General features: G+C 49.7%; 1 protein-coding gene across 1 annotated transcript; it reads left to right on the forward strand.

Annotated features, from left to right (window-relative positions):
• Positions 1 to 11774: 11774 nt before the first annotated feature.
• On the forward strand, positions 11775 to 18749 carry RNF222 (ring finger protein 222). Its single transcript, XM_033184603.1, has 3 exons — positions 11775 to 11876; positions 15222 to 15359; positions 15985 to 18749. Exon 3 carries the CDS (start codon positions 16010 to 16012, stop codon positions 16670 to 16672), a length of 663 nt encoding a protein of 220 aa, XP_033040494.1. The 5' UTR covers positions 11775 to 11876; positions 15222 to 15359; positions 15985 to 16009; the 3' UTR covers positions 16673 to 18749.
• The last annotated feature ends 156 nt before the right edge of the window (positions 18750 to 18905 follow it).

The following is an 18905-nucleotide window of genomic DNA, read 5'->3' on the forward strand; positions in this document are numbered from 1 at the left end:
TCTGAACTCTGTCCCTGACCCTAGCCTTACCTGTCTCAAGAATTGAGGCCTGTCAGCTGTCAGGAAGGATTAAAGCCCTGGGATGAAGACTGCCAACTCAGAAAATCCTCCAAGGCGGCCAGCTCACATCAAGCACTGTTTCTCCAAATGCTGCCACCACCCCGGGAGTGGAGAGAGGTTTCCCTTCCACCTACCGTGTCCCTGAGAACAAACCTCCCCGCTGTCTTGGTGACTTCCCTCCCCTGCCTGTCCTGAAGCGTCTCTGCCCCGGGAGTGGGTCACTTGACGACAGCGAGAGGGAATCCGTGTGGTGGGTGCCAGGAGCGCAGCCCCGCGCTGCCCGGGCTGGCACAAGCTTGGGCCATGACTCAGCCCCTTCCTGCTCACCCGGCGTCCCGCCCTGCTGTCTCCGCTTCCTCCCTGGCCCGCACCCTCGGGTCACTATCCTTCCTTGCTAGTTTCATCCTGTTGAAAGAGTCCCAGCTACTTTTCTCTGGATTCTTTTGTTTGATCCACTTCAGTGGTTTCCCATCCAAAGGGCTCTTGGGTCAAGCATCTCACCCGGACCTTGGGCCCAGTCACGGAAAGTCCTAGAGTCGCCTATTTCTAGCTCTGGGACCCCAAGTTTCTGTCCCCTGCGTGGGTGCCAGCCACTCGTGCCAGAGCGCCAGCCCTCACCCACTCGTGCCAGAGTGTACATGTGTGACACTTCAGATGGTACACAAGTGAACTTTTTGTACTTAGAAGTTTGTATTAATTTATTAAAGTTTGTACCATTTCAGGAATTGAGATTTCAGGTTTCATTATATTACATATATATATATATTTTTTTTTTTTTTTTTTTTTTTTTTTTTTGAGACAGACTCTCGCTCTGTCAACAGGCTGGAATGCAGTGGCTCAATCTCAGCTCACTGCAACCTCTGCCTCTCGAGTTCAAGAGATTCTCCTACCTCAGCCTCCCGAATAGCTGGGACTACAGGCGTGTGCCACCACCATGCCCGGCTAATTTTTTGTATTTTAGTATTTTTTGCATTTTAGCATTTTTTGTATTTCACTATGTTGGCCAGGATGGTCTCGATTTCCTGACCTCGTGATCCGCCCGCCTCGGCCTCCCAAGGTGCTGGGATTAGAGCCGTGAGCCACTACGCCCAGCCCCTAATTATATTTTTAAGGTACAGATACTTATATTTGAGGCTGTTAAAGTTATGAATGCTTATGTTTAAGGGTTGTGTTTTGTTTTGTATTTTTTCCCAGGCTGGACTGCAGTGGCGCAGTCTCTGCAACCTCTTCCTCCCAGGTTCAAACAAAATTCTCGTGTCTCAGCCTCCTGAGTATCTGGGATTACAGACCTGCTCTGCCACATCTGGCTAATTTTTGTATTTTAGTAGAGATGGGGTTTCACCATGGTGCCCAGGCTGGTCTCGAACTCCTGAGCTCAAGCAATCCACTCACCTTAGCCCCCCAAAGTGCCAGGATTATGAGTATGAGCCACGGCACCGGGCCAGGCCATGTTTAAGATATTTTTAAGAAATTGATGTTTTTGCTGGGCGCAGTGGCTCATGCCTGTACTCCTAGCACTGTGGGAGGCAGAGGTGGGCAGATCACTTGAGGTCAGGAGTTCGAGACCACCCTGGCCAACATGGTGAAACTCCATCTCTACCAAAAAATACAAAAGAATTAGCTGGCCCTGGTGGCAGGTCCCTGTAATCCCAGCTACTTGGGAGGCTGAGGCAGGAGAATGGCTTGAACCTGGAGTGGGCGGAGGTTGCAGTGAGCCGAGATTTTGCCACTGCACTCCAGCCTGGGCGACAGAGTGAGACTCTGTCTCAAAAAAAAAAAAAAAAAATAGAAAGTAAAATGACGGTGTTGCTCAAACACCCCCTTCACCCCACTTCTGGCCCAACACACGAGTTAGGCTTGAGAAGGCAGCCTTTTTTTTTTTCTTAAACATGTATTGAGCTCTAATAATACTGGATCTTTGTGCAGGGTCTACAGAGCTGTGTGAAATAGGATCCCCCTCCTTCAAGGTCTTAAAAGATGTAGAGGAAGGCCAGGGGCAGTGGCTCACCCCTGTAATCTCAGCACTTTGGGAGGCCGAGGCAGGCAGATCACTTGAGGTCAGGAGTTCGAGACTAGCCTGGCCAACATGATGGAACCCTGTCTCTACTAAAAACACAAAAATTAGCCAGGCGTGGTGGCGCACACCTATAATCCCAGCTACTCTGGAGGCTGAGGCAGGAGAATCGCTTGAACCTGGGGGGAGCAGCGGTTGCACTGAGCTGAGATGGCGCCACTGCACTCCAGCTGGGCAACAGCAAAAACTCCTGTTTCAAAAAACAAAACAAAACAAAAAAGATGTAGAGGAGATGCCAGGAGAGATGTCATGAGGTAGAAAGGCATTCCAGCCAGGAAACAACCCCAAAAACAGCATGAAAAAAAAGATCACAGAAGCTCACAAGCCCAGGGTCTTCAAGACCTGAGCTGGAAGCCAGAGCTGTGACCACACTGTGTCACAAAAGATAGCCCAGGGGAGGGGCTGGCTGGAGCAAGTCTCTAGAAAGCATGGAGGGCTTCATGGGCTCCCTGAGTATGGGCTTTGCCTCAGGGCAATGGGGAGCCAAGGAAGTCTTCAAAGGGAAGGGACGGGATGGGGTGAGACCTGTGGTCACTGCCTACTGTTGGGCTGGGGGGCTTGGGAACCGAGGCAGGTGAATTGGGAATGAAATCAGTTCCTATTCTGCTTCCTAAGCCATATGCCCTGACACAGCCTGAGAAGAAGGAGGGCCTTTTTCCAATTTACTTCCTAGAGGGAGGGGCCTCTTTGTGTTCCGTTCAGAGGCCCAAGATGTCCCCGGTGCTACCAACAGCCCCGGGCTATGTAATAATGGGGCAGAGCCCACGAGGGTGAAACAATGGGGAACCTTGGGGCAAATCAAACCCTTGAGCTGGCTGGAGCAAGCCAGGCCAGAGCTGACAGCTGCAAATGGGTGGGGAGACCCTCAGAGCTGCACCAACCCAGGGTTCTCCCCTAGTCTCACCGTGGAAACTGCAGCCTCACCTGGGATGCCCCAGTGGCATCCCGTGGGGTCACTGAAGCAGCAGATCTCGTCCCCTGGCCTCTGTGTAGGCTTTCCTAGGGACACGGCTGTACTTCACTGCATACTTTTGGGGTCCTTTGCCCTCTCTGGTTAGGCCCTCCCATCTGCCCACAGTCACCAGGTCAAGCAGGATGCTGAGAAGCCAAGGCCCGGCGGGAGGAGGGTCAAGGGTCCTGTGCACACACACACACTCATGGCTGGGAGGTGCTCCCACCTCCTGCCCTTGTGCATCGCCTCACTGTCTTCATGCTGAGCACACGTGGGGCAGCCAGCTTGCCTTGTCCTGCCTCCCTTGCATGAGCCCATGCTCCTTTGGAGCCAGAACTGGAGCTGGCCCCACGTGGCCAACTATGAGCACTCAGGGCAACCGTGCTGCCTCCAAACAGCACACAACCTTCAGTGTCCCCGATCCAGGCCCTGGTCGGTAATCTAGGCCTACCCACAAGATCATTACCAGGTGTCTTTTCATGGACAGCAGTGACGTAAAAAGACCAAGAGTCTCTGCCCTGCCGAAAGTTGTCTTTAACCTGTAAATTCACATTCTCCCTCTCTCCTATCCCCTCTCCCACCTCTCTCCACTGCATCTGGGCTGGGCCTGCAGTTCCCGGCCCCATGTTTGCTCCCCAGCCTCCAATCCCTCTGCCTTAGATATTTGGGGTGACTCACATTTACTCTTATTAAAATGTCAGCCCTGGCACAACGTTCCAAATAGCCTGAGTGACCCCATCCCATCAGGGTTGCCCCTGCCTGCTGCACCCACCCTGTCCCCACAGGGAGTGGCAGGAAGGTGGCACAGACAGCTGCGGAATGCCCCTGTGCCTGGACATCCAGTGTCCCTCCAGGGAGCAAGAAAGCCAGGAGCTTCAGGGATCCCAATTCCCTGGAGATATTGTGCAGGGAAAGCTGGGGACAGTGAAGACGGTTGGGACAGAGAGCAGGTTACTCTGCAGGCTCCTGGGGCCCTTTGAGCCTCCATCTGAGCTGAGCCAGCACAGCTTCCAGTCCTCCTCCCCTAGCCTGGAGGAAGGAGTACACCTCCAAGCTACCCAGGACCCCAGTGATTTCTGAGGCCAGAGGTTCCCACATAGGCTGCCCCTTAACATCACCTGGGGAAGCTGTTAAAAATTCAGATTCAACAACTCAAACTGTGCATGTGCGTAAGGGAGAAAGCTCCAAGCTGTACTGTCCAGTAAAACAAGCAAGATGCACCAGCATGCATGTGGTGCACACCTTTAGATTAAAAACAGGGGGAAGGGCCGGGCATGGTGGCTAACAGCCACCTGTAATCCTGTAATCCCAGCACTTTGGGAGGCCAAGGCGGTTGGATCACTTGAGGTCAGGAGTTCGAGACCAGCCTGACCAACCTGGTAAAATGCCGTCTCTGCTAAAACTACAAAAATGAGCCAGGAGTGGTGGTGGGCGCCTGTAATCCCAGCTGCTCGGGAGGCTGAGGCAGGAGAACTGCTTGAATGCGGGAGGCGGAGGTTGCAGTGAGCCGGGACCATGCCACTGCACTTCAACCTAGGCAACAGAATGAGACTTCATCACAAAAAAAAAAAAAAAAAGCAAAAAAAAAAAACCACAGGGGGAAGAGTGGGCACAGTGACTCATGTCTATAATCCTAGTACTTTGGGAGGCCGAGGAGGGAGGATCGCTTGAGTCCAGGAGTTCAAGACCAGCCTGGGCAACACAACGAGACCTTGTCTCTACTGAAAATTTAAAAATTATCCATGTGTGGTGGCATGCCTATGGTCCCAGCTACTCAGGAAGCTGAGGTGGGAAGTCATTTGAGAATGGGAAGTCGAGATTGCAGTGAGCTGCGACTGCAACACTGCACTCCAGCCTGGGCAACAGAGTGAGACCCTATCTCTCAAAAGAAAAAAAAAAAAAAAACAGGGAATACAAATCCCTATTTGTATTTGTTTGTGTATATATAAATATAAATAACATGCACAAAACCAACTGCTAATAATAGCAGTTACCTTTTTTACTGTGGTAAAATACATACAACAAAATTTACCATCTTAACGTTTATTTTTTACTTATTTATTTATTTATTTATTTTTGAGACAAGGTCTCACTCTGTCGTCCAGACTGGAATGCAAAGGTGTGATCTCAGCTCACTGCACCCTCTGCCTCCCAGGTTCAAGCGATTCTCCTGCCTCAGCCCCCCGAGTAGCTGGGATTACAGGTGTGCACCACAACATCCGGCTACTTTTTGTATTTTTAGTAGACACGGGGTTTCACCATGGTGGCCAGGCTGGTCTTGAACTCCTGACCTCAAATAATCCACCCGCCTTAGCCTCCCAAAGTGCTGGGATTACAGGCATGAGGCACCACACCCAGCCCATCTTAACCATTTTAAGTGTACAGTTCTGCAGTATTAAGTACACTTATAGTGTGAGCAACCATCACCACCATCCATCCAGAGTGCTCATCTTCCCAAACAGAAACTCTGTCCCTGTTAAACACTCACTCCCCATTGTGCCCTCAGCCCCGACCGTCGGCCCCTGGCAACCACCATTTCCCTTTCTGTCTTTACGATTTTGACTGCTCTAGGAACCTCATTGAAGTGGAATCATAAAGTATTTGCCCTTTTGTAACTGGCTTATTTCACTTAATGTCCTCAAGGTTCATCCATGTTGTAGCAGGTGGCAAAGTTTCCTTCCTTTTTTTTCTTTTTTTTTTTTTGAGACGGAGTCTCGCTCTGTCGCCCAGGCTAGAGTGCAGTGGCCAGATCTCAGCTCACTGCAAGCTCCGCCTCCCGGATTCACGCCATTCTCCTGCCTCAGCCTCCCAAGTAGCTGGGACTACAGGCGCCCGCCACCTCACCCGGCTAGTTTTTTATATTTATTTTTAGTAGAGACGGGGTTTCACCTTGTTAGCCAGGATGGTCTCGATCTCCTGACCTCGTGATCCGCCCGTCTCGGCCTCCCAAAGTGCTGGGATTACAGGCTTGAGCCACCGCGCCCGGCCGTTTCCTTCCTTTTAAGGCTGAATAAATATTCCATCATGTGGATGGACCACACTGTGTTTATCCACTTACTTGTTGATGGACATTTGGATTGCTGCCACCTTTTAGCGATTGTGACTAACACTGCTATGAACATGGGTATACAAAGATCTACTGGAGTCCGTGCTTAAATTCTTTGGGGTATATACCCAGAAGCGGAATTGATGGATCATACAGTAATTCTATATTTAAGTTTTTGAACCACTGTACTGTTTTCCAAAGAAGTGCACTCTTTTACATTCCCACCAGCAGGGTACAAGGGTTCCAATTTCTTCGTATCCTCACCAACTCCTGTTATTTTCTGGTGTGGTTTTTTTGTTTTATTTTTGTTTTTTGGGGTTTTTTTGTTTGTTTGTTTTGTTTTTGGTCTTGTTTTTGTTTATTCTTTTGAAGGGATGGTTACCTTCTGAAGGGATGCACAGGAAACGGACAGATGAAGGACAGGGAGGAAGATTAATATTCACTGCAGGTCATTTAACGCTTTCTCACTTTTTTTCTTTTTTTTTTTTGAGACAAATCTTGCTCTATTGCCCAGGCTGGAGTGTAGTGGCGCCATCTTGGCTCACTGCAACCTCTGCCTCCCAGGTTCAAGCAATTCTCCTGCCTCAGCCTCCCAAGTAGCTGGGATTACAGGCATCCAGCTAATTTTTTAAATTTTTAGTAGAGGCCGGGCGCGGTGGCTCAAGCCTGTAATCCCAGCACTTTGGGAGGCCGAGACGGGCGGATCACGAGGTCAGGAGATCGAGACCATCCTGGCTAACACGGTGAAACCCCGTCTCTACTAAAAAATACAAAAAACTAGCCGGGCGAGGTGGCGGGTGCCTGTAGTCCCAGCTACTCGGGAGGCTGAGGCAGGAGAATGGCGTGAACCCGGGAGGCGGAGCTTGCAGTGAGCTGAGATCCGGCCACTGCACTTCAGCCTGGGCGACAGAGCGAGACTCCGTCTCAACAAAAAAAAAAAAAAAAAATTTTTAGTAGAGACGGGGTTTCACCATGTTGGCCAGGGTGGTCTCGAACTCCTGACCTCAGATGATCCGCCCACCTCGGCCTCCCAAAGTGCTGGGATTACAGGCGTGAGCCACCGCGCCCGGCCACTTTCTAACTTTTGAATCATCTGAATATATTACTTATTCAAAAAGGTACTTTGTTTTTCCAACAGGTGTTATGAAAATTTTCAAACATACAACAAAGACAAAAGAATTTTACAAGAATCCATACATCCATCACCGAGATTCCACCATTAGCATGCACTATTCTTACGTTATCATATATCTAGCCATCCATCTATCCAACTATTAAAAATAAGTAGAGTGTACTTTCCTGGGCCTCTCCCAAGACCTGCAAGTCACAAGTGGAGCCTGGAAATCTGTTTCTGTAATCTGTTCTCCAGATGATTCTGGCATTTGGGAACTTCTGTCCTGGTCCAGCTACTCATCCCATGCAGAAACCACACCTGCAGTTAGTCAGTGGTCAGCGGGGGTGGGATTCTTCCCTTGTCTAAAAGCCCCTTAGCCTCACAAAAATGTCTCTCGAAGGAAGATCTTATCTCACTGGGGCCAAAATGGTCTCCAGACTGAACTCCATCCTGGCCAACCTCTTCCCCAGGACACGCTTTGGTGCCTCATCAACACCACTTCCAATGTGGCCCCAGAACTAGACAAAACTCTACAGCATGACCTGCCCAGGGAAGGAACTCCTGGTCTCGTCCCTTCCTAAGCTGGAACTATTCTTCCATGGTTCAGCGTGCATTTGTCCTTTCTGCTGAGAAGGGGAGAACACTCTAAAGTGACGTGGCAGTGTTTGCAACAGACACTTTACTCACTAAATCAGGACAAGATTAACCAGGCCCCTTGAGTCAGAAAGTGTTTGCATCTCCTTACCCACCTTTAGCCTTCTCTTCTTGCCATAATGGTAATAAGGATGATTTCCATGATAATCCATAGAGAGAGATAAATGAAGAAATATGTATATATATTAGACAGATGAAGAGATTGGATAGATGATAGATAGATAGACACATAGATAGATAGATCAATCTATGGAGAGATTGGAGACAGAGATTGGATGAATGGATGGAAGGATGGATGGATGAATGGATGGATGGATAGATTAACTGATAGACTGACAGAGAGATAGATCAATGGAGAGATAGATAGATACGTAGATACACAGAGATGGATCAGTAGAGAGATTAGGTAGATAGATCGATCAATGAAGAGACAGATCAATTGAAAGATAGACAGATGATTGATTGATGGATAGATTACATAGATGGATGGATCAATGGAGAGATAGATAGACATTAGATAGATAGATGGATAGATGAACAGATAGATGGATGGCTGGATCAATGGATAGGTTGATTGATGGATGGATGGAGAGGATAGAAAGAGATTAGATAGATCTATAGATACATAGATCAATTGAGATAGATGGATCAACGGAGAGACCAGATAGACAGATGAATTGATCAATTGATAGATAGATAGACAGACATATAAATAGATCAACACTGACTGAGCCCCTCCTGCGTAGCAGGTGTTGTTGCAGGCACATTACTTGCATTCATTCATTTTATTGTCACAAGAACCCTACAGAGTAGGTACTATTATCCCCATTTTCTACAAACAAAGCAACTGAGGCACGGAAGGACTAAGTAACCTACCCAAAGGTACACGGCAATTTCTCTTTACACCAACACACATAAACACACATAGAGCACTCATGAATACTCATGTGCTGGTCTTTAGTTTCCCAGAGCTCCCTACCATCAAGTCCTATAGTGTAGTTCCTCCTGGCTAGTACACCTGTGCTTTTCACCTTTACTGATAACTAATTACTTCTTCCTGCCAAAATCCAACAGTCTACTTTCCCAGAAACTTGCTAGATGGCTAGAGCCAATCTGAAAGATAAATTCAAGTTAAAGTGTCTCTGGCTGATGCATTTACCTCCTCAGGTAAATGTGTGTGTCCGTGCCAACATATATAAGTATATGCAATTTTTTAAGTGGAATTCTTTTTCTTTCTTTCTTTCTTTTTTTTTTTTTTTTTTTGAGACAGAGTTTCACTCTGTCATCCAGGCTGGAGTGCAGTGGTGGCATCTCAGCTCACTGCAACCTCCGCCTCCCGAGTTCAAGCGATTCTCCTGCCTCAGCCTCCCGAGTAGCTGGGACTACAGGCGCCTGCCACCACACCGGGCTAATTTTTTGTATTTTTAGTAGAGACGGGGGTTTCACCGTGTTAGCCAAGATGGTCTTGATCTCCTGACCTCATGATCTGCCCTCCTCAGCCTCCCAACGTCCTGGGATTAAAGGCATGAGCCACTGCGCCAGGCCAGAATTCTTTTTTTAGAACACACAACCAAAACAGACAGTGATACTAAATATTTACATATTAAAGGTAATCTTCATAGTCAAGCTTCATGACAGGGCCAGTGGAAAAGATATTGGTACCTTAGGAACTTTGTATCACCCCATAAATCACATCCCAAAAATCTAAGGATGGCTGAGACTGGCTCTGTCTCCTCTCTGGGGAAGACAAAGGGGGTGATACTGAGGTATTTGGGGTGCCTTTTCAGGAATCCCCAGAAAGCCCTAGGCAGAGTCATGAGCCACTTTGTTGAAGGGACTTAGAACTTTGCAATGTGCCTCTTGGAGGTGCCAGTGGAAGGAGAGAAATTTGGAGAGCCCTCTGGGATTAGACTTGCTGGATGAAAATACAGAATGCCCACTTAAATTTGAGTCTCAGATAGAAAAATAATACTCTTTAGTATAAATATGTGCCAGAGGGCTGGGTGTGGTGGCTCACGCCTGTAATCCCAGCACTTCGGGAGCCCAAGGCAGGTAGATCACTTAAGATCAGGAGTTCAAAACCAAACTTGCCAACATGACGCAACCCCGTCTCTACTTAAAAATATAAAAAATTAGCGGGGTGTGGTGGTGCACACCTGTAATCCCAGCTACTTGAGAGGCTGAGGCAGGAGAATCACTTGAACCCAGGAGGTGGAGGTTGCAGTGAGCCGAGATTGCGGCCACTGCACTCCAACCTGGGCAACAGATCGAGACTCTGTCTCAAAAAAAAAAAAAAATCCCAGATATTGTACTGTATCGTACTGGACATATTTATACTAAAAAGAATTTGTTGTTTGTCTGAAATTCTAATTTACCTGGGCATACTGCATTTTCATTTGCTAATCTAGGACCATCTAACACTCTCAGGGAGAGAACAAGAGAGACCGTGACGACAGCTTGCACTCACCGATCTCTGTCCATGGTGAAGTGGCCGAGTGCACTGCCCTGACTGTCCTCCCCACCAGCTTCAAGGTGTCCATTGAGCCAGGGCCGTGATTGATTGGACAGAAGAGGGGTCATCCTGTGTAATCCTATAGGGTCACACACATACTGGACTGTGCCATGGACCCAGTAACTTACTTTTTTCAGAAGACAACTGGTTTCTTGGTAACCTCCTGAGAGGACTGGGAGGGAATCCTCCAAAATGATTTCCAGTTCCCCAAACTTCATTCCCCATTATTCTTGATGACTTTTTTCTTTTTCTTTGAGACAGAGTCTCACTCTGTCGCCCAGGCTGGAGTGCAGTGGTGCAATCTTGGCTCACTGCAACCTCCACCACCTGGATTCAAGTAATTCTTGTGCCTCGGCCTCCCAAGTAGCTGAGACAACAGGCTTGCACCACCATGCCCAGCTAATTTTTGTACTTTTATTAGCGACAGGGTTTCACCATGTTGGCAAGGCTGGTCTTGAACTTCTGGCCTCAAGCAATCTGCCCACTTCAGCCTCCCAAAGTGCTGGGATTACAGGCATGAGCCACCACACCCAGCAGATGATTTTTTTTTTTTTCTAATCACAAAAGAAACAAACTTTCAGGGTGAAAATGCAAACATCACAGAAATATAAAACTTAGAAAGTCTCTCCAGAGATAACTGCTATGAACAGTTTGATGTGTCTTCTTCCAGATTTTCCTCTATGAGTATGATCATGTATTATTATCTCCATAAATAGAATGGTATTACACAGGCTGTTCTGAAACTTGCTACCATGTATCGTGATGTCGGGGACTTCCTTCCATATCTGTGTGCATTCCTGCTTCACTGGTCTTACTCTGCCTCGTTCTTTATGTCAGTGGCTCTGGGTCTTTGGAGCTCTAAGCCCCTTTGGGTGTTCTATGAGTGACGAATGCACACAGGCAGATCCCACAGATACGTGACTCTGACTGTCATGGACTTCCCGAGGCTGATCCACTACTGACCCCTTCACCCTGTGCATGGTGTGGGGATGGGGGTGTGGAGGGAAGATGGGGATCACTGAAATGGGTCCAGGAGGGTGGGAAGGACGGTGTGTGTGACTTTCCTATTGATAGGGAGACCCATGCCTGGCAAGCCTCAGTCAAAGGGGTCCTGGGTCACTACCTCCCCTGTGAGACCCTCTGACTCTCCTGATCACCCACCCCTGGGCTCCTCCTCAGGCTAGGGGTTCCTCTCCTGGCATCCTCAGCAAGATCACCTGACTCCAGCAGCTGCCAACCCCCTGGGCAACGCCAAAGCCTCCTGGCCTCAAACGGGTTGGGCGACATTCACTTCCTTACGCTGTCCTCCCGACCTGCTCTGTCATTAGGAATCCCTCGGCGGCGGCAGTCACACGAACAGCAACAAGAGGAGATCGTGCTGCTGCCCAGCACCTCGGGGTGGCTCAGATCTGCTGGAGGCCCCAGGAGGGAAGGTGGATGCTGCTCTCTCTGGTCCCAGCCAAAGTGAGTCTAGGGGCCTGGCTGGGGGTGGGGAAGGAGCTTGGCAATGTTGGAAGGTTGCCAACATTGGAAAGATGCAGGAGAATGAGGGACAGAAAAATTGAAAGAGAGGGAGAGAGAAGAGATAGCTGTGGGTGAGGAAGTAGTCACAGCTAAAGCTGTAGGACCTTGCACTGGGGCTCCAGGAGGGAATCCCAGGTGCCTGGAAGTGTCATTCTATCCCACAGGCTCTGTGCTGGGGTGGGGACACCTGCCCCTGTCACCCTGTCCTGGAAATGGGCTACTGCTATGGGGGAGTCTCAGTACTGGGGCTTCACGAGGTCAGCTCCCTTGGGCCAGCCATTGCCTTCCCCCTGCCTCCCAGGTGGCCAGAGGGGCATCCTTGTTTAGGGTCACTCTGAGGAAGGAAGTTTTGGTAGTTACTTCTCTGTCAGTGCTATTTCTTCTGTTCCTTTGACCAAAGTCTGAAGACAAAGTCTTCAGCTCTGAGCCTCAGTTCCCTTATCTATGAAATGGAGACACTCCCTACCTCCCAGCGTTGTTGTCAGGATCAGATGAGGAAGGGATGCAAAATGCCAAGCGCACAATTAGGATTCAATAAATGGTCGCTGTTGTAATTATTTATTATTAGCTCAATACTGGTCCCACTTCACCGAGGAAGACCTTCTGGCCCTCCTCTCCCCTCATTTTCCTAAGGCACCAATAGGGATGCTTTTGGCACTTACTGCATCGTTCCCGAACTTGTTTGTGCTCAAACTAGAGTATGTTCCTTGCATTTCTTCTGTTGTCCTCTCCCTCACCCCAGCACCCAAACAGGATGGAGAATGGAATGGGATTCAGAAAGGGAGAGAGGCAAAGAGGGAGGGGTCAGGGAAAGACTGAGAAAGGGAAGCAAGAAGGTGGGGAAGGAGGTAGCATTGTCCAGGTGTGAATGGCGTGGCTCTCTGGAAGCACGGGAAGGGGGAAGGACTGCCCAGAGAGGCCATGTTTGGAAGAGGGAAGGATTGCCCAGAGAGGCCATCGTTGGAAGGGGAAATGATTGCCCAGAGAGGCCATGTTTGGAAGAGGGAAGGATTGCCCAGAGAGGCCATCGTTGGAAGGGAGAAGGATTGCCCAGAGAGGCCATCAATGGGGCTGGGATGTCTTCTGCACTCCCGGGGTCCTTTTTACTTCTCCACTAACTCGGATGAAAAGTATAGGCTCTCCTCCTCTTTCCCTGCTTGTCTCAAGGAGGATGGTGCTTCCTAACTTGGCTAATACCTATTCACCCAATCTATCAGCTGATTCTCACAATGTTCTACCATCTACGGAATCTTCTCTGTCTCTGTTAACTCCCCCTCCATCACCTTCACCAGTGACCTCAGGCGAGTCACTTCCCTCTCTCTAGACATGGATCTGCTCATCTCTGAAACTAGGAACTTCAACTAAGTGATCTCTAAAGTCCTTTATTCCCTCTAGGATTCCTTATTTGCTTGTCTTCTCTTGTCAGCCTTGATCTCTACTTCTCAGTTCTCCAAACGACTTAAACCATTGATCATCAATTCTCCTTTCAAAAAAGTATCTTTTTTGAGAAAATTTATAAATGTCCACTAGGCTCTAAAGTTTTATAAGAACTTCCTTGACCACTACTTACCCCTAATATGTAAGCTCAGTACCTAGCATATAGCAGGTGGTCAATAAATATGTGTTGAATAATTAGACGGATGGATGGATAGAAGGATGGAACTCTTGCCGTCATAGACTTTGGGGAGTTATGAAATGCAATGAAACATATTAATAGTTGATTGACTTAAGAAAATCATGGCCATCCTGATTATAATGGCTGTTTGGTATAAACATTTGCAAACGTGTTGTTAAAAAACTACTAAGAAACATTGGAATAACCATTTAAACTCTTATCGATTGCCCATCATTTATCTTATCCATTGTCATCTTGTTCAGTTATTCTAATTTGAAATGAGCTGCCCTCTGTCAAGGGGGTGCGATTTTTTTAATCATCCACATACTAAGGAACATCTGGGGATGACAGGGAAGGAAAGGAAGGCAAATGCTGTGGCTGCCTCAAGAGCTGTAACAGGGGTCTCCAAGTCCCCTTTGGGAGAATAGGTGACAGGACGTGGCCTGTCTTAATAACGACAACTGCCATTTACTGAGCACTTACTCTGAGCCAGACTCTTGACTCACATTAGCTCACTTAATTCCCCCAACAACTCTCCAAGGAAGATGGTACCATTATTATCAATTTCATCTTATGGACAGGAAACTGAGACTCAGAGAGGTTAAACAACTTGGCTAAGCTTATACAGACAGTAATGGGTAGATCAAAGATTTGAACCCCCAGCCCCATCCTGGGGGCCACACTGACCACCTCAAAGACCAAACCTGGAAACTCCCAAAGAGGTTTGGGGGCTGCCTCCAGGATGCCAGATTCCTTATCCCACCTCCAAATATTTTTGCTGTTTCTTAGACTATGGGACATTTTCAACTTGGCAAAATGGATTTGGAGCCAAGCCAAGAGAGGGAGACATTCTGAAAGATTTGTGATCTTAACAGTTGTCCTTCATATACATTGATTTTGTTCTCATTATGTCATCTCTCAGGTCTGGGGGCTGCCATGCAGCTCTATTTTATCAGTGTACCCAGGGGTCTTTTGTCTCTGTCATGGATGGAAGAAAGTAGCAACAACAAGGAATCATGGTTCCTTTTAAAGAAACCGTTCTAGATAAGTTTAGGTGACTCAGTTGTGACACTGAGAACTTTTCAATGAGGACACTTGGACCTCACCACACACCCCAGTGGATGTTTCCCTTCAAAGCCATTGACTTGGGAAGCCATGTACTTAATCAAACAAATCTGCTCCCAGATTCTGTTTAAAACCCATCTTGTGGCTGGGCGCGGTGGCTCACATCTGTAATCCCAGCACTTTGGGAGGCTGAGGCAGGCAGATCACTGGAGGTCGGGAGTTCAAGACCAGCCTGGCCAACAAGGTGAAACCCTGTCTCCACTAAAAATACAAAAATTAGCCAGGGGTGGTGGCACGCACCTGTAATGCCAGCTATTCGGGAAGCTGAGATAGGAGAATCTCTTGAACCCAGGAAGTAGAGGTTGCAGTGAGCTGAGGTCGCGCCACTACACACCAGCCTGGGTGACAGAGCAAAACTCCCTTTCAAAAAAAAAAAAAAGAAATCATCTTGTTACTTTATAGTGACTCCGTAGCTTTGATTTCAAACAATATCATGCCACTTGATCACTCATTTACTTTCCTATCAGACTTGGCTCCCAGTGACTTCTGGCTACTCCCAAAATATCAGACATATTCTCAAAGGATAAAATTCTGTCTCCATCAAGGTTGATCAGATGCTTCTCTCACTGCCTCAGGCAGCCCCATAAGAAGAATCTGGAGAATGACTGAGCTGTGGCAGGTGAGGGAATGAACCCAAAACTTCCTGACGTGACTGTGTGGAAGGCCAGCAGGCATTTGAATGTGTAAGTTCTGAGCTTTGTTTTTTTAAACAGTCATTGCTTTATAGCAACACTTAGCACAGAGGAATGCAATCCAATGGCTGGAGGAAATCCAGTGGACCCGCCAACCCCAGGTGAGGGCAGAGGTTGAGACTAGCACAGGCTTTTCTGGAAAATGGCCACTCTGGGTGCAGGCCCAAATTGGAGACTAGACTAGGTCTGTGCATGCTCTTCTCAGCCACCTGCTTCCCCTGGTAACAGGGACTTCCTTTCTTCACTTCCGTCACTGAAGCAGGAAGACGTGAGGCAGTGACCTCACCATGTGTGTACATGGTGATTGAGGTGAGACATCAGGAACTCCACACACCTCCTCCTGGGGTCCAGTGTGACTGGGTTCTCTGGTTCTCTGTCTCCCAATTCTTGCTTCCAGAAGCATCTACTCCTCTCCTCCTAAGGGTCTTGGGCTCTAGGTTTGAGTCAGGTGGGCCATAGAGGAGGAGCAGCAGAAGAGCCAAGAGTAGGAGGAAGAGAGAGGTAGAAGACAGGGAGAGGGGATAAGAGGCAGTGGAGGCAGAGGTGTAGGTAGGAGTTAGGACGGGAGAGGGAAAGAGGGAAATGCCTCAATATTCACGACCCTTCCCGCCCACAGCTGAGTGTGCCATCTCCCAGTGGCCATGTCAGAAGGGGAGAGCAAGGACAGCTCGGGCAGCGAGTGCCCCGTGTGCTACGAGAAGTTCCGGGACCTGGAGGGCGCCAGTCGGACGCTGAGCTGTGGCCATGTGTTCTGCCATGACTGCCTGGTCAAGTACCTGCTGTGCACCCGTATAGATGGGCAGGTCCAGAGGACCCTGGTCTGCCCCATCTGCCGCTACGTCACGTTCCTCAGCAAGAAGAGCTCCCGCTGGCCCTCCATGCTGGACAAGAGCTCCCAGACCCTGACTGTGCCTGTGGCCCTGCCCTCCGTGCCCCCACTGGACAGCCTGGGTCACACAAACCCCTTGGCCGCCTCCTCCTCCACCTGGAGGCCACCCCCGGGCCAAGCCAGGCCGCCGGGCAGCCCGGGCCAGAGCACCCAGCTCCCCCAGGACCTGCTGCCCAGCCTGCCCCGGGAGTCGCAGATCTTTGTCATCAGCCGCCACGGGATGCCCCTGGGGGAGCAGGACAGCGTGCTGCCCCGCCGCAGCCTGGCAGAGCTCTCGGAGGCCTCCCGGGCGCCCCGCTCCGCCCGCGCCTTCTGCTGCCGATCGCGGGCCCTGCTGCTCATCACGCTCATCGCTGTGGTGGCCATGGTGGCTGCCATCCTGCCCTGGGTGCTGCTGGTGAGGAAGCAGGCATGAGGCACACAGCAGGGAGACCGCCGGGCTGGCCGTGGCCTGGGGTGGGACGGGAGGCCCCACGGCAGCCCTGGTGCCACCAAGCTCCGAAGGGCACGCGGGCAGGCAGAGGGGAGGTCCTGGGCACAGAGAGGGCCTTGGGCTTCCCCGACCCCCGCAGGGAGGCTGGAGCTGACTCCATGGGCGCAGCATGTTTCCCCTGGTGAATCCTCAGCAGATGCGTTCCCCTTCCATCTAGGCTGGGAAGATGAGTGGTTACTGCCCTCCTGCAGGCTCACCAGCCCTGAGCGGCAGACCTTACCTGCCAGGTGTCCTGCCCAAAGCCAGGTGGGCCCCTCCAGGGACAAGGAAGCCCTGCCAGCAGATGTCCTACTGGGCTGGTCGATGGCAGGATCCTCCAGGCCAGAATTCCCACCCAGGATTTGTGGCTTGCCCTCGGGAACAGGCAGAAGGGGTGCCCAGAATCTCAGCACTCACCCCTGACCTCCACCACAGTACCCCATCCCCAAGCCCTCCCTGTCCCCAGCCTGCCAGCTTAGAAGGGCTTCCCTGAAGGAGAAGCTGATCTCAGAGGCTGCCTCAGAATTTCTGGGAGAATGAACAGAAACCGTTCTTCCCGGAGAGCTGAGGCCAGATCCAGAAACAGGGGTTTGTTGATAGACGCCACCCTAGCAGAGTGCCCCATGGACGGAGCCAGGGGTCTCCCTGAGCCCTCCAGGCCCAAGGAGGGATCCAAACTTTGAGTCCTAGGGTTCTCAAGGGTGGCAGGGAGTGGAGGGGAAGCCTGACAGGCGAGCCTTGAGTCAGCTGAGAACTATGTGGGCAAACGAACCCCTGGGGGCTCCCACCTCCCTCCTAGCTGGTCCTCCTCCTCATGACCCAGCCACTCATTCAGAGGCCACACCAGCTGGGCCAGTTTCCTAGGTGGATTGCCAGACTGGGCTGGGTGAGGAAGGGTGGGGAGGAAAACAGCTATGCTTGTCAGGGACGCCGCCATCTCAACTGAGGAATGCTGAGGCCCAGGTGCCATCAGCTGCTCCCCAGGTCTCTTTGCCTGGGGCCCCCACGTGGGACTGTGAAGAGCCTCAGGTTGGGTCTAGCGTGAGTCATTTGGGGATAGCTATTGGCTGTTTATTGAGGTCCGTAAGTCAACCAACGCCTTTCAACGGAAAACAACAAAATCCTCCAGCAATTATCTCAAATAAGTGGTGGCCTGCACCCAGCTGTGCCCACGGTTGAGCTCTCCCAACTTCCCCCAACCTATACCCTTCTCAGCAATTTGCTGTCTGTGGGGGAAGAAATAGCAGTCTACATTTTATCTAGTTCCTAAATGCCTGCAGTGGCAGTCATCTGGGGACCGCTGGGGAATTGGGCCCTACTACAGGGGATATTTGGGACATAGCGAAGCCTGCTTTGAAAGCGTTTGTGGGCTTCTCTGTGCTCATTTCAAGATTACAGAAGTGGCTGGGTGCAGAGGCTCACGCCTGTAATCCCAGCACTTTGGGAGGCCGAGGCGGGTGGATCACGAGGTCAGGAGTTCGAGATCAGCCTGGCCAATGTGGTGAAACCCCGTCTTACTAAAAATACAAAAATTAGCCAGGCGTGGTGACACATGCCTGTAGTCCCAGCTACTTGAGAGAGGCAGAATATCCGCTTGAACCCAGGAGGCAGAGGTTGCAGTGAGCCAAGATCGCGCCACTGCACTCCAGCCTGGGTGACAGAGCGAGACTCCGTCTCAAAAAAAAAAAAAAAATACAGAAGAGCACAGGTGCTATTGGGGGGAAGGGATACAGATGGATTCCATGGGGAAAATATTTATTATAGGAATAAAAATATGTTAAATTTGCAAACACTCCAATGAGTCTCTTTTAACCTCAGCCAGGCTGTTTTAAACAGTGTCATGAATTTTTGGGAACCTGGTTCTAGTCTTTTCAGATTCTGTCGTATTTGCCAAAAGTTTCTTTCAAAATACCCTCAGTGTTTTCACATTGTTCAGTGGTGACCTGTAGCTGCAACTTCTTTTATTTTCAGAGAATGCCAAAAGCTATTTTTAAAATAAAGGTATATATTTTCTCAAAGATTCCAGAGACTTTGCAATGTATGTGGGAAGCTCCGAGCCTGGACTTGAAGGACAATTCACTTTAGATGAAAAAGTTTGACGCGGTGTCTCACTCCTGTAATCCCAGCACTTTGGGAGGCCGAGGCAGGTGGATCACGAGGTCAGGAGTTCGAGACC

This window comes from Trachypithecus francoisi, unplaced genomic scaffold, assembly GCF_009764315.1.
Source record: "Trachypithecus francoisi isolate TF-2019V2 unplaced genomic scaffold, Tfra_2.0 Lachesis_group20, whole genome shotgun sequence".
In the NCBI taxonomy this organism is placed as follows: Eukaryota; Metazoa; Chordata; class Mammalia; order Primates; family Cercopithecidae; genus Trachypithecus; species Trachypithecus francoisi.

What these genes read in the sequence shown, in the direction of transcription:
- RNF222 (XM_033184603.1), top strand. Translation starts at nt 16,010, where the DNA reads ATGTCAGAAGGGGAGAGCAAGGACAGCTCGGGCAGCGAGTGCCCCGTG.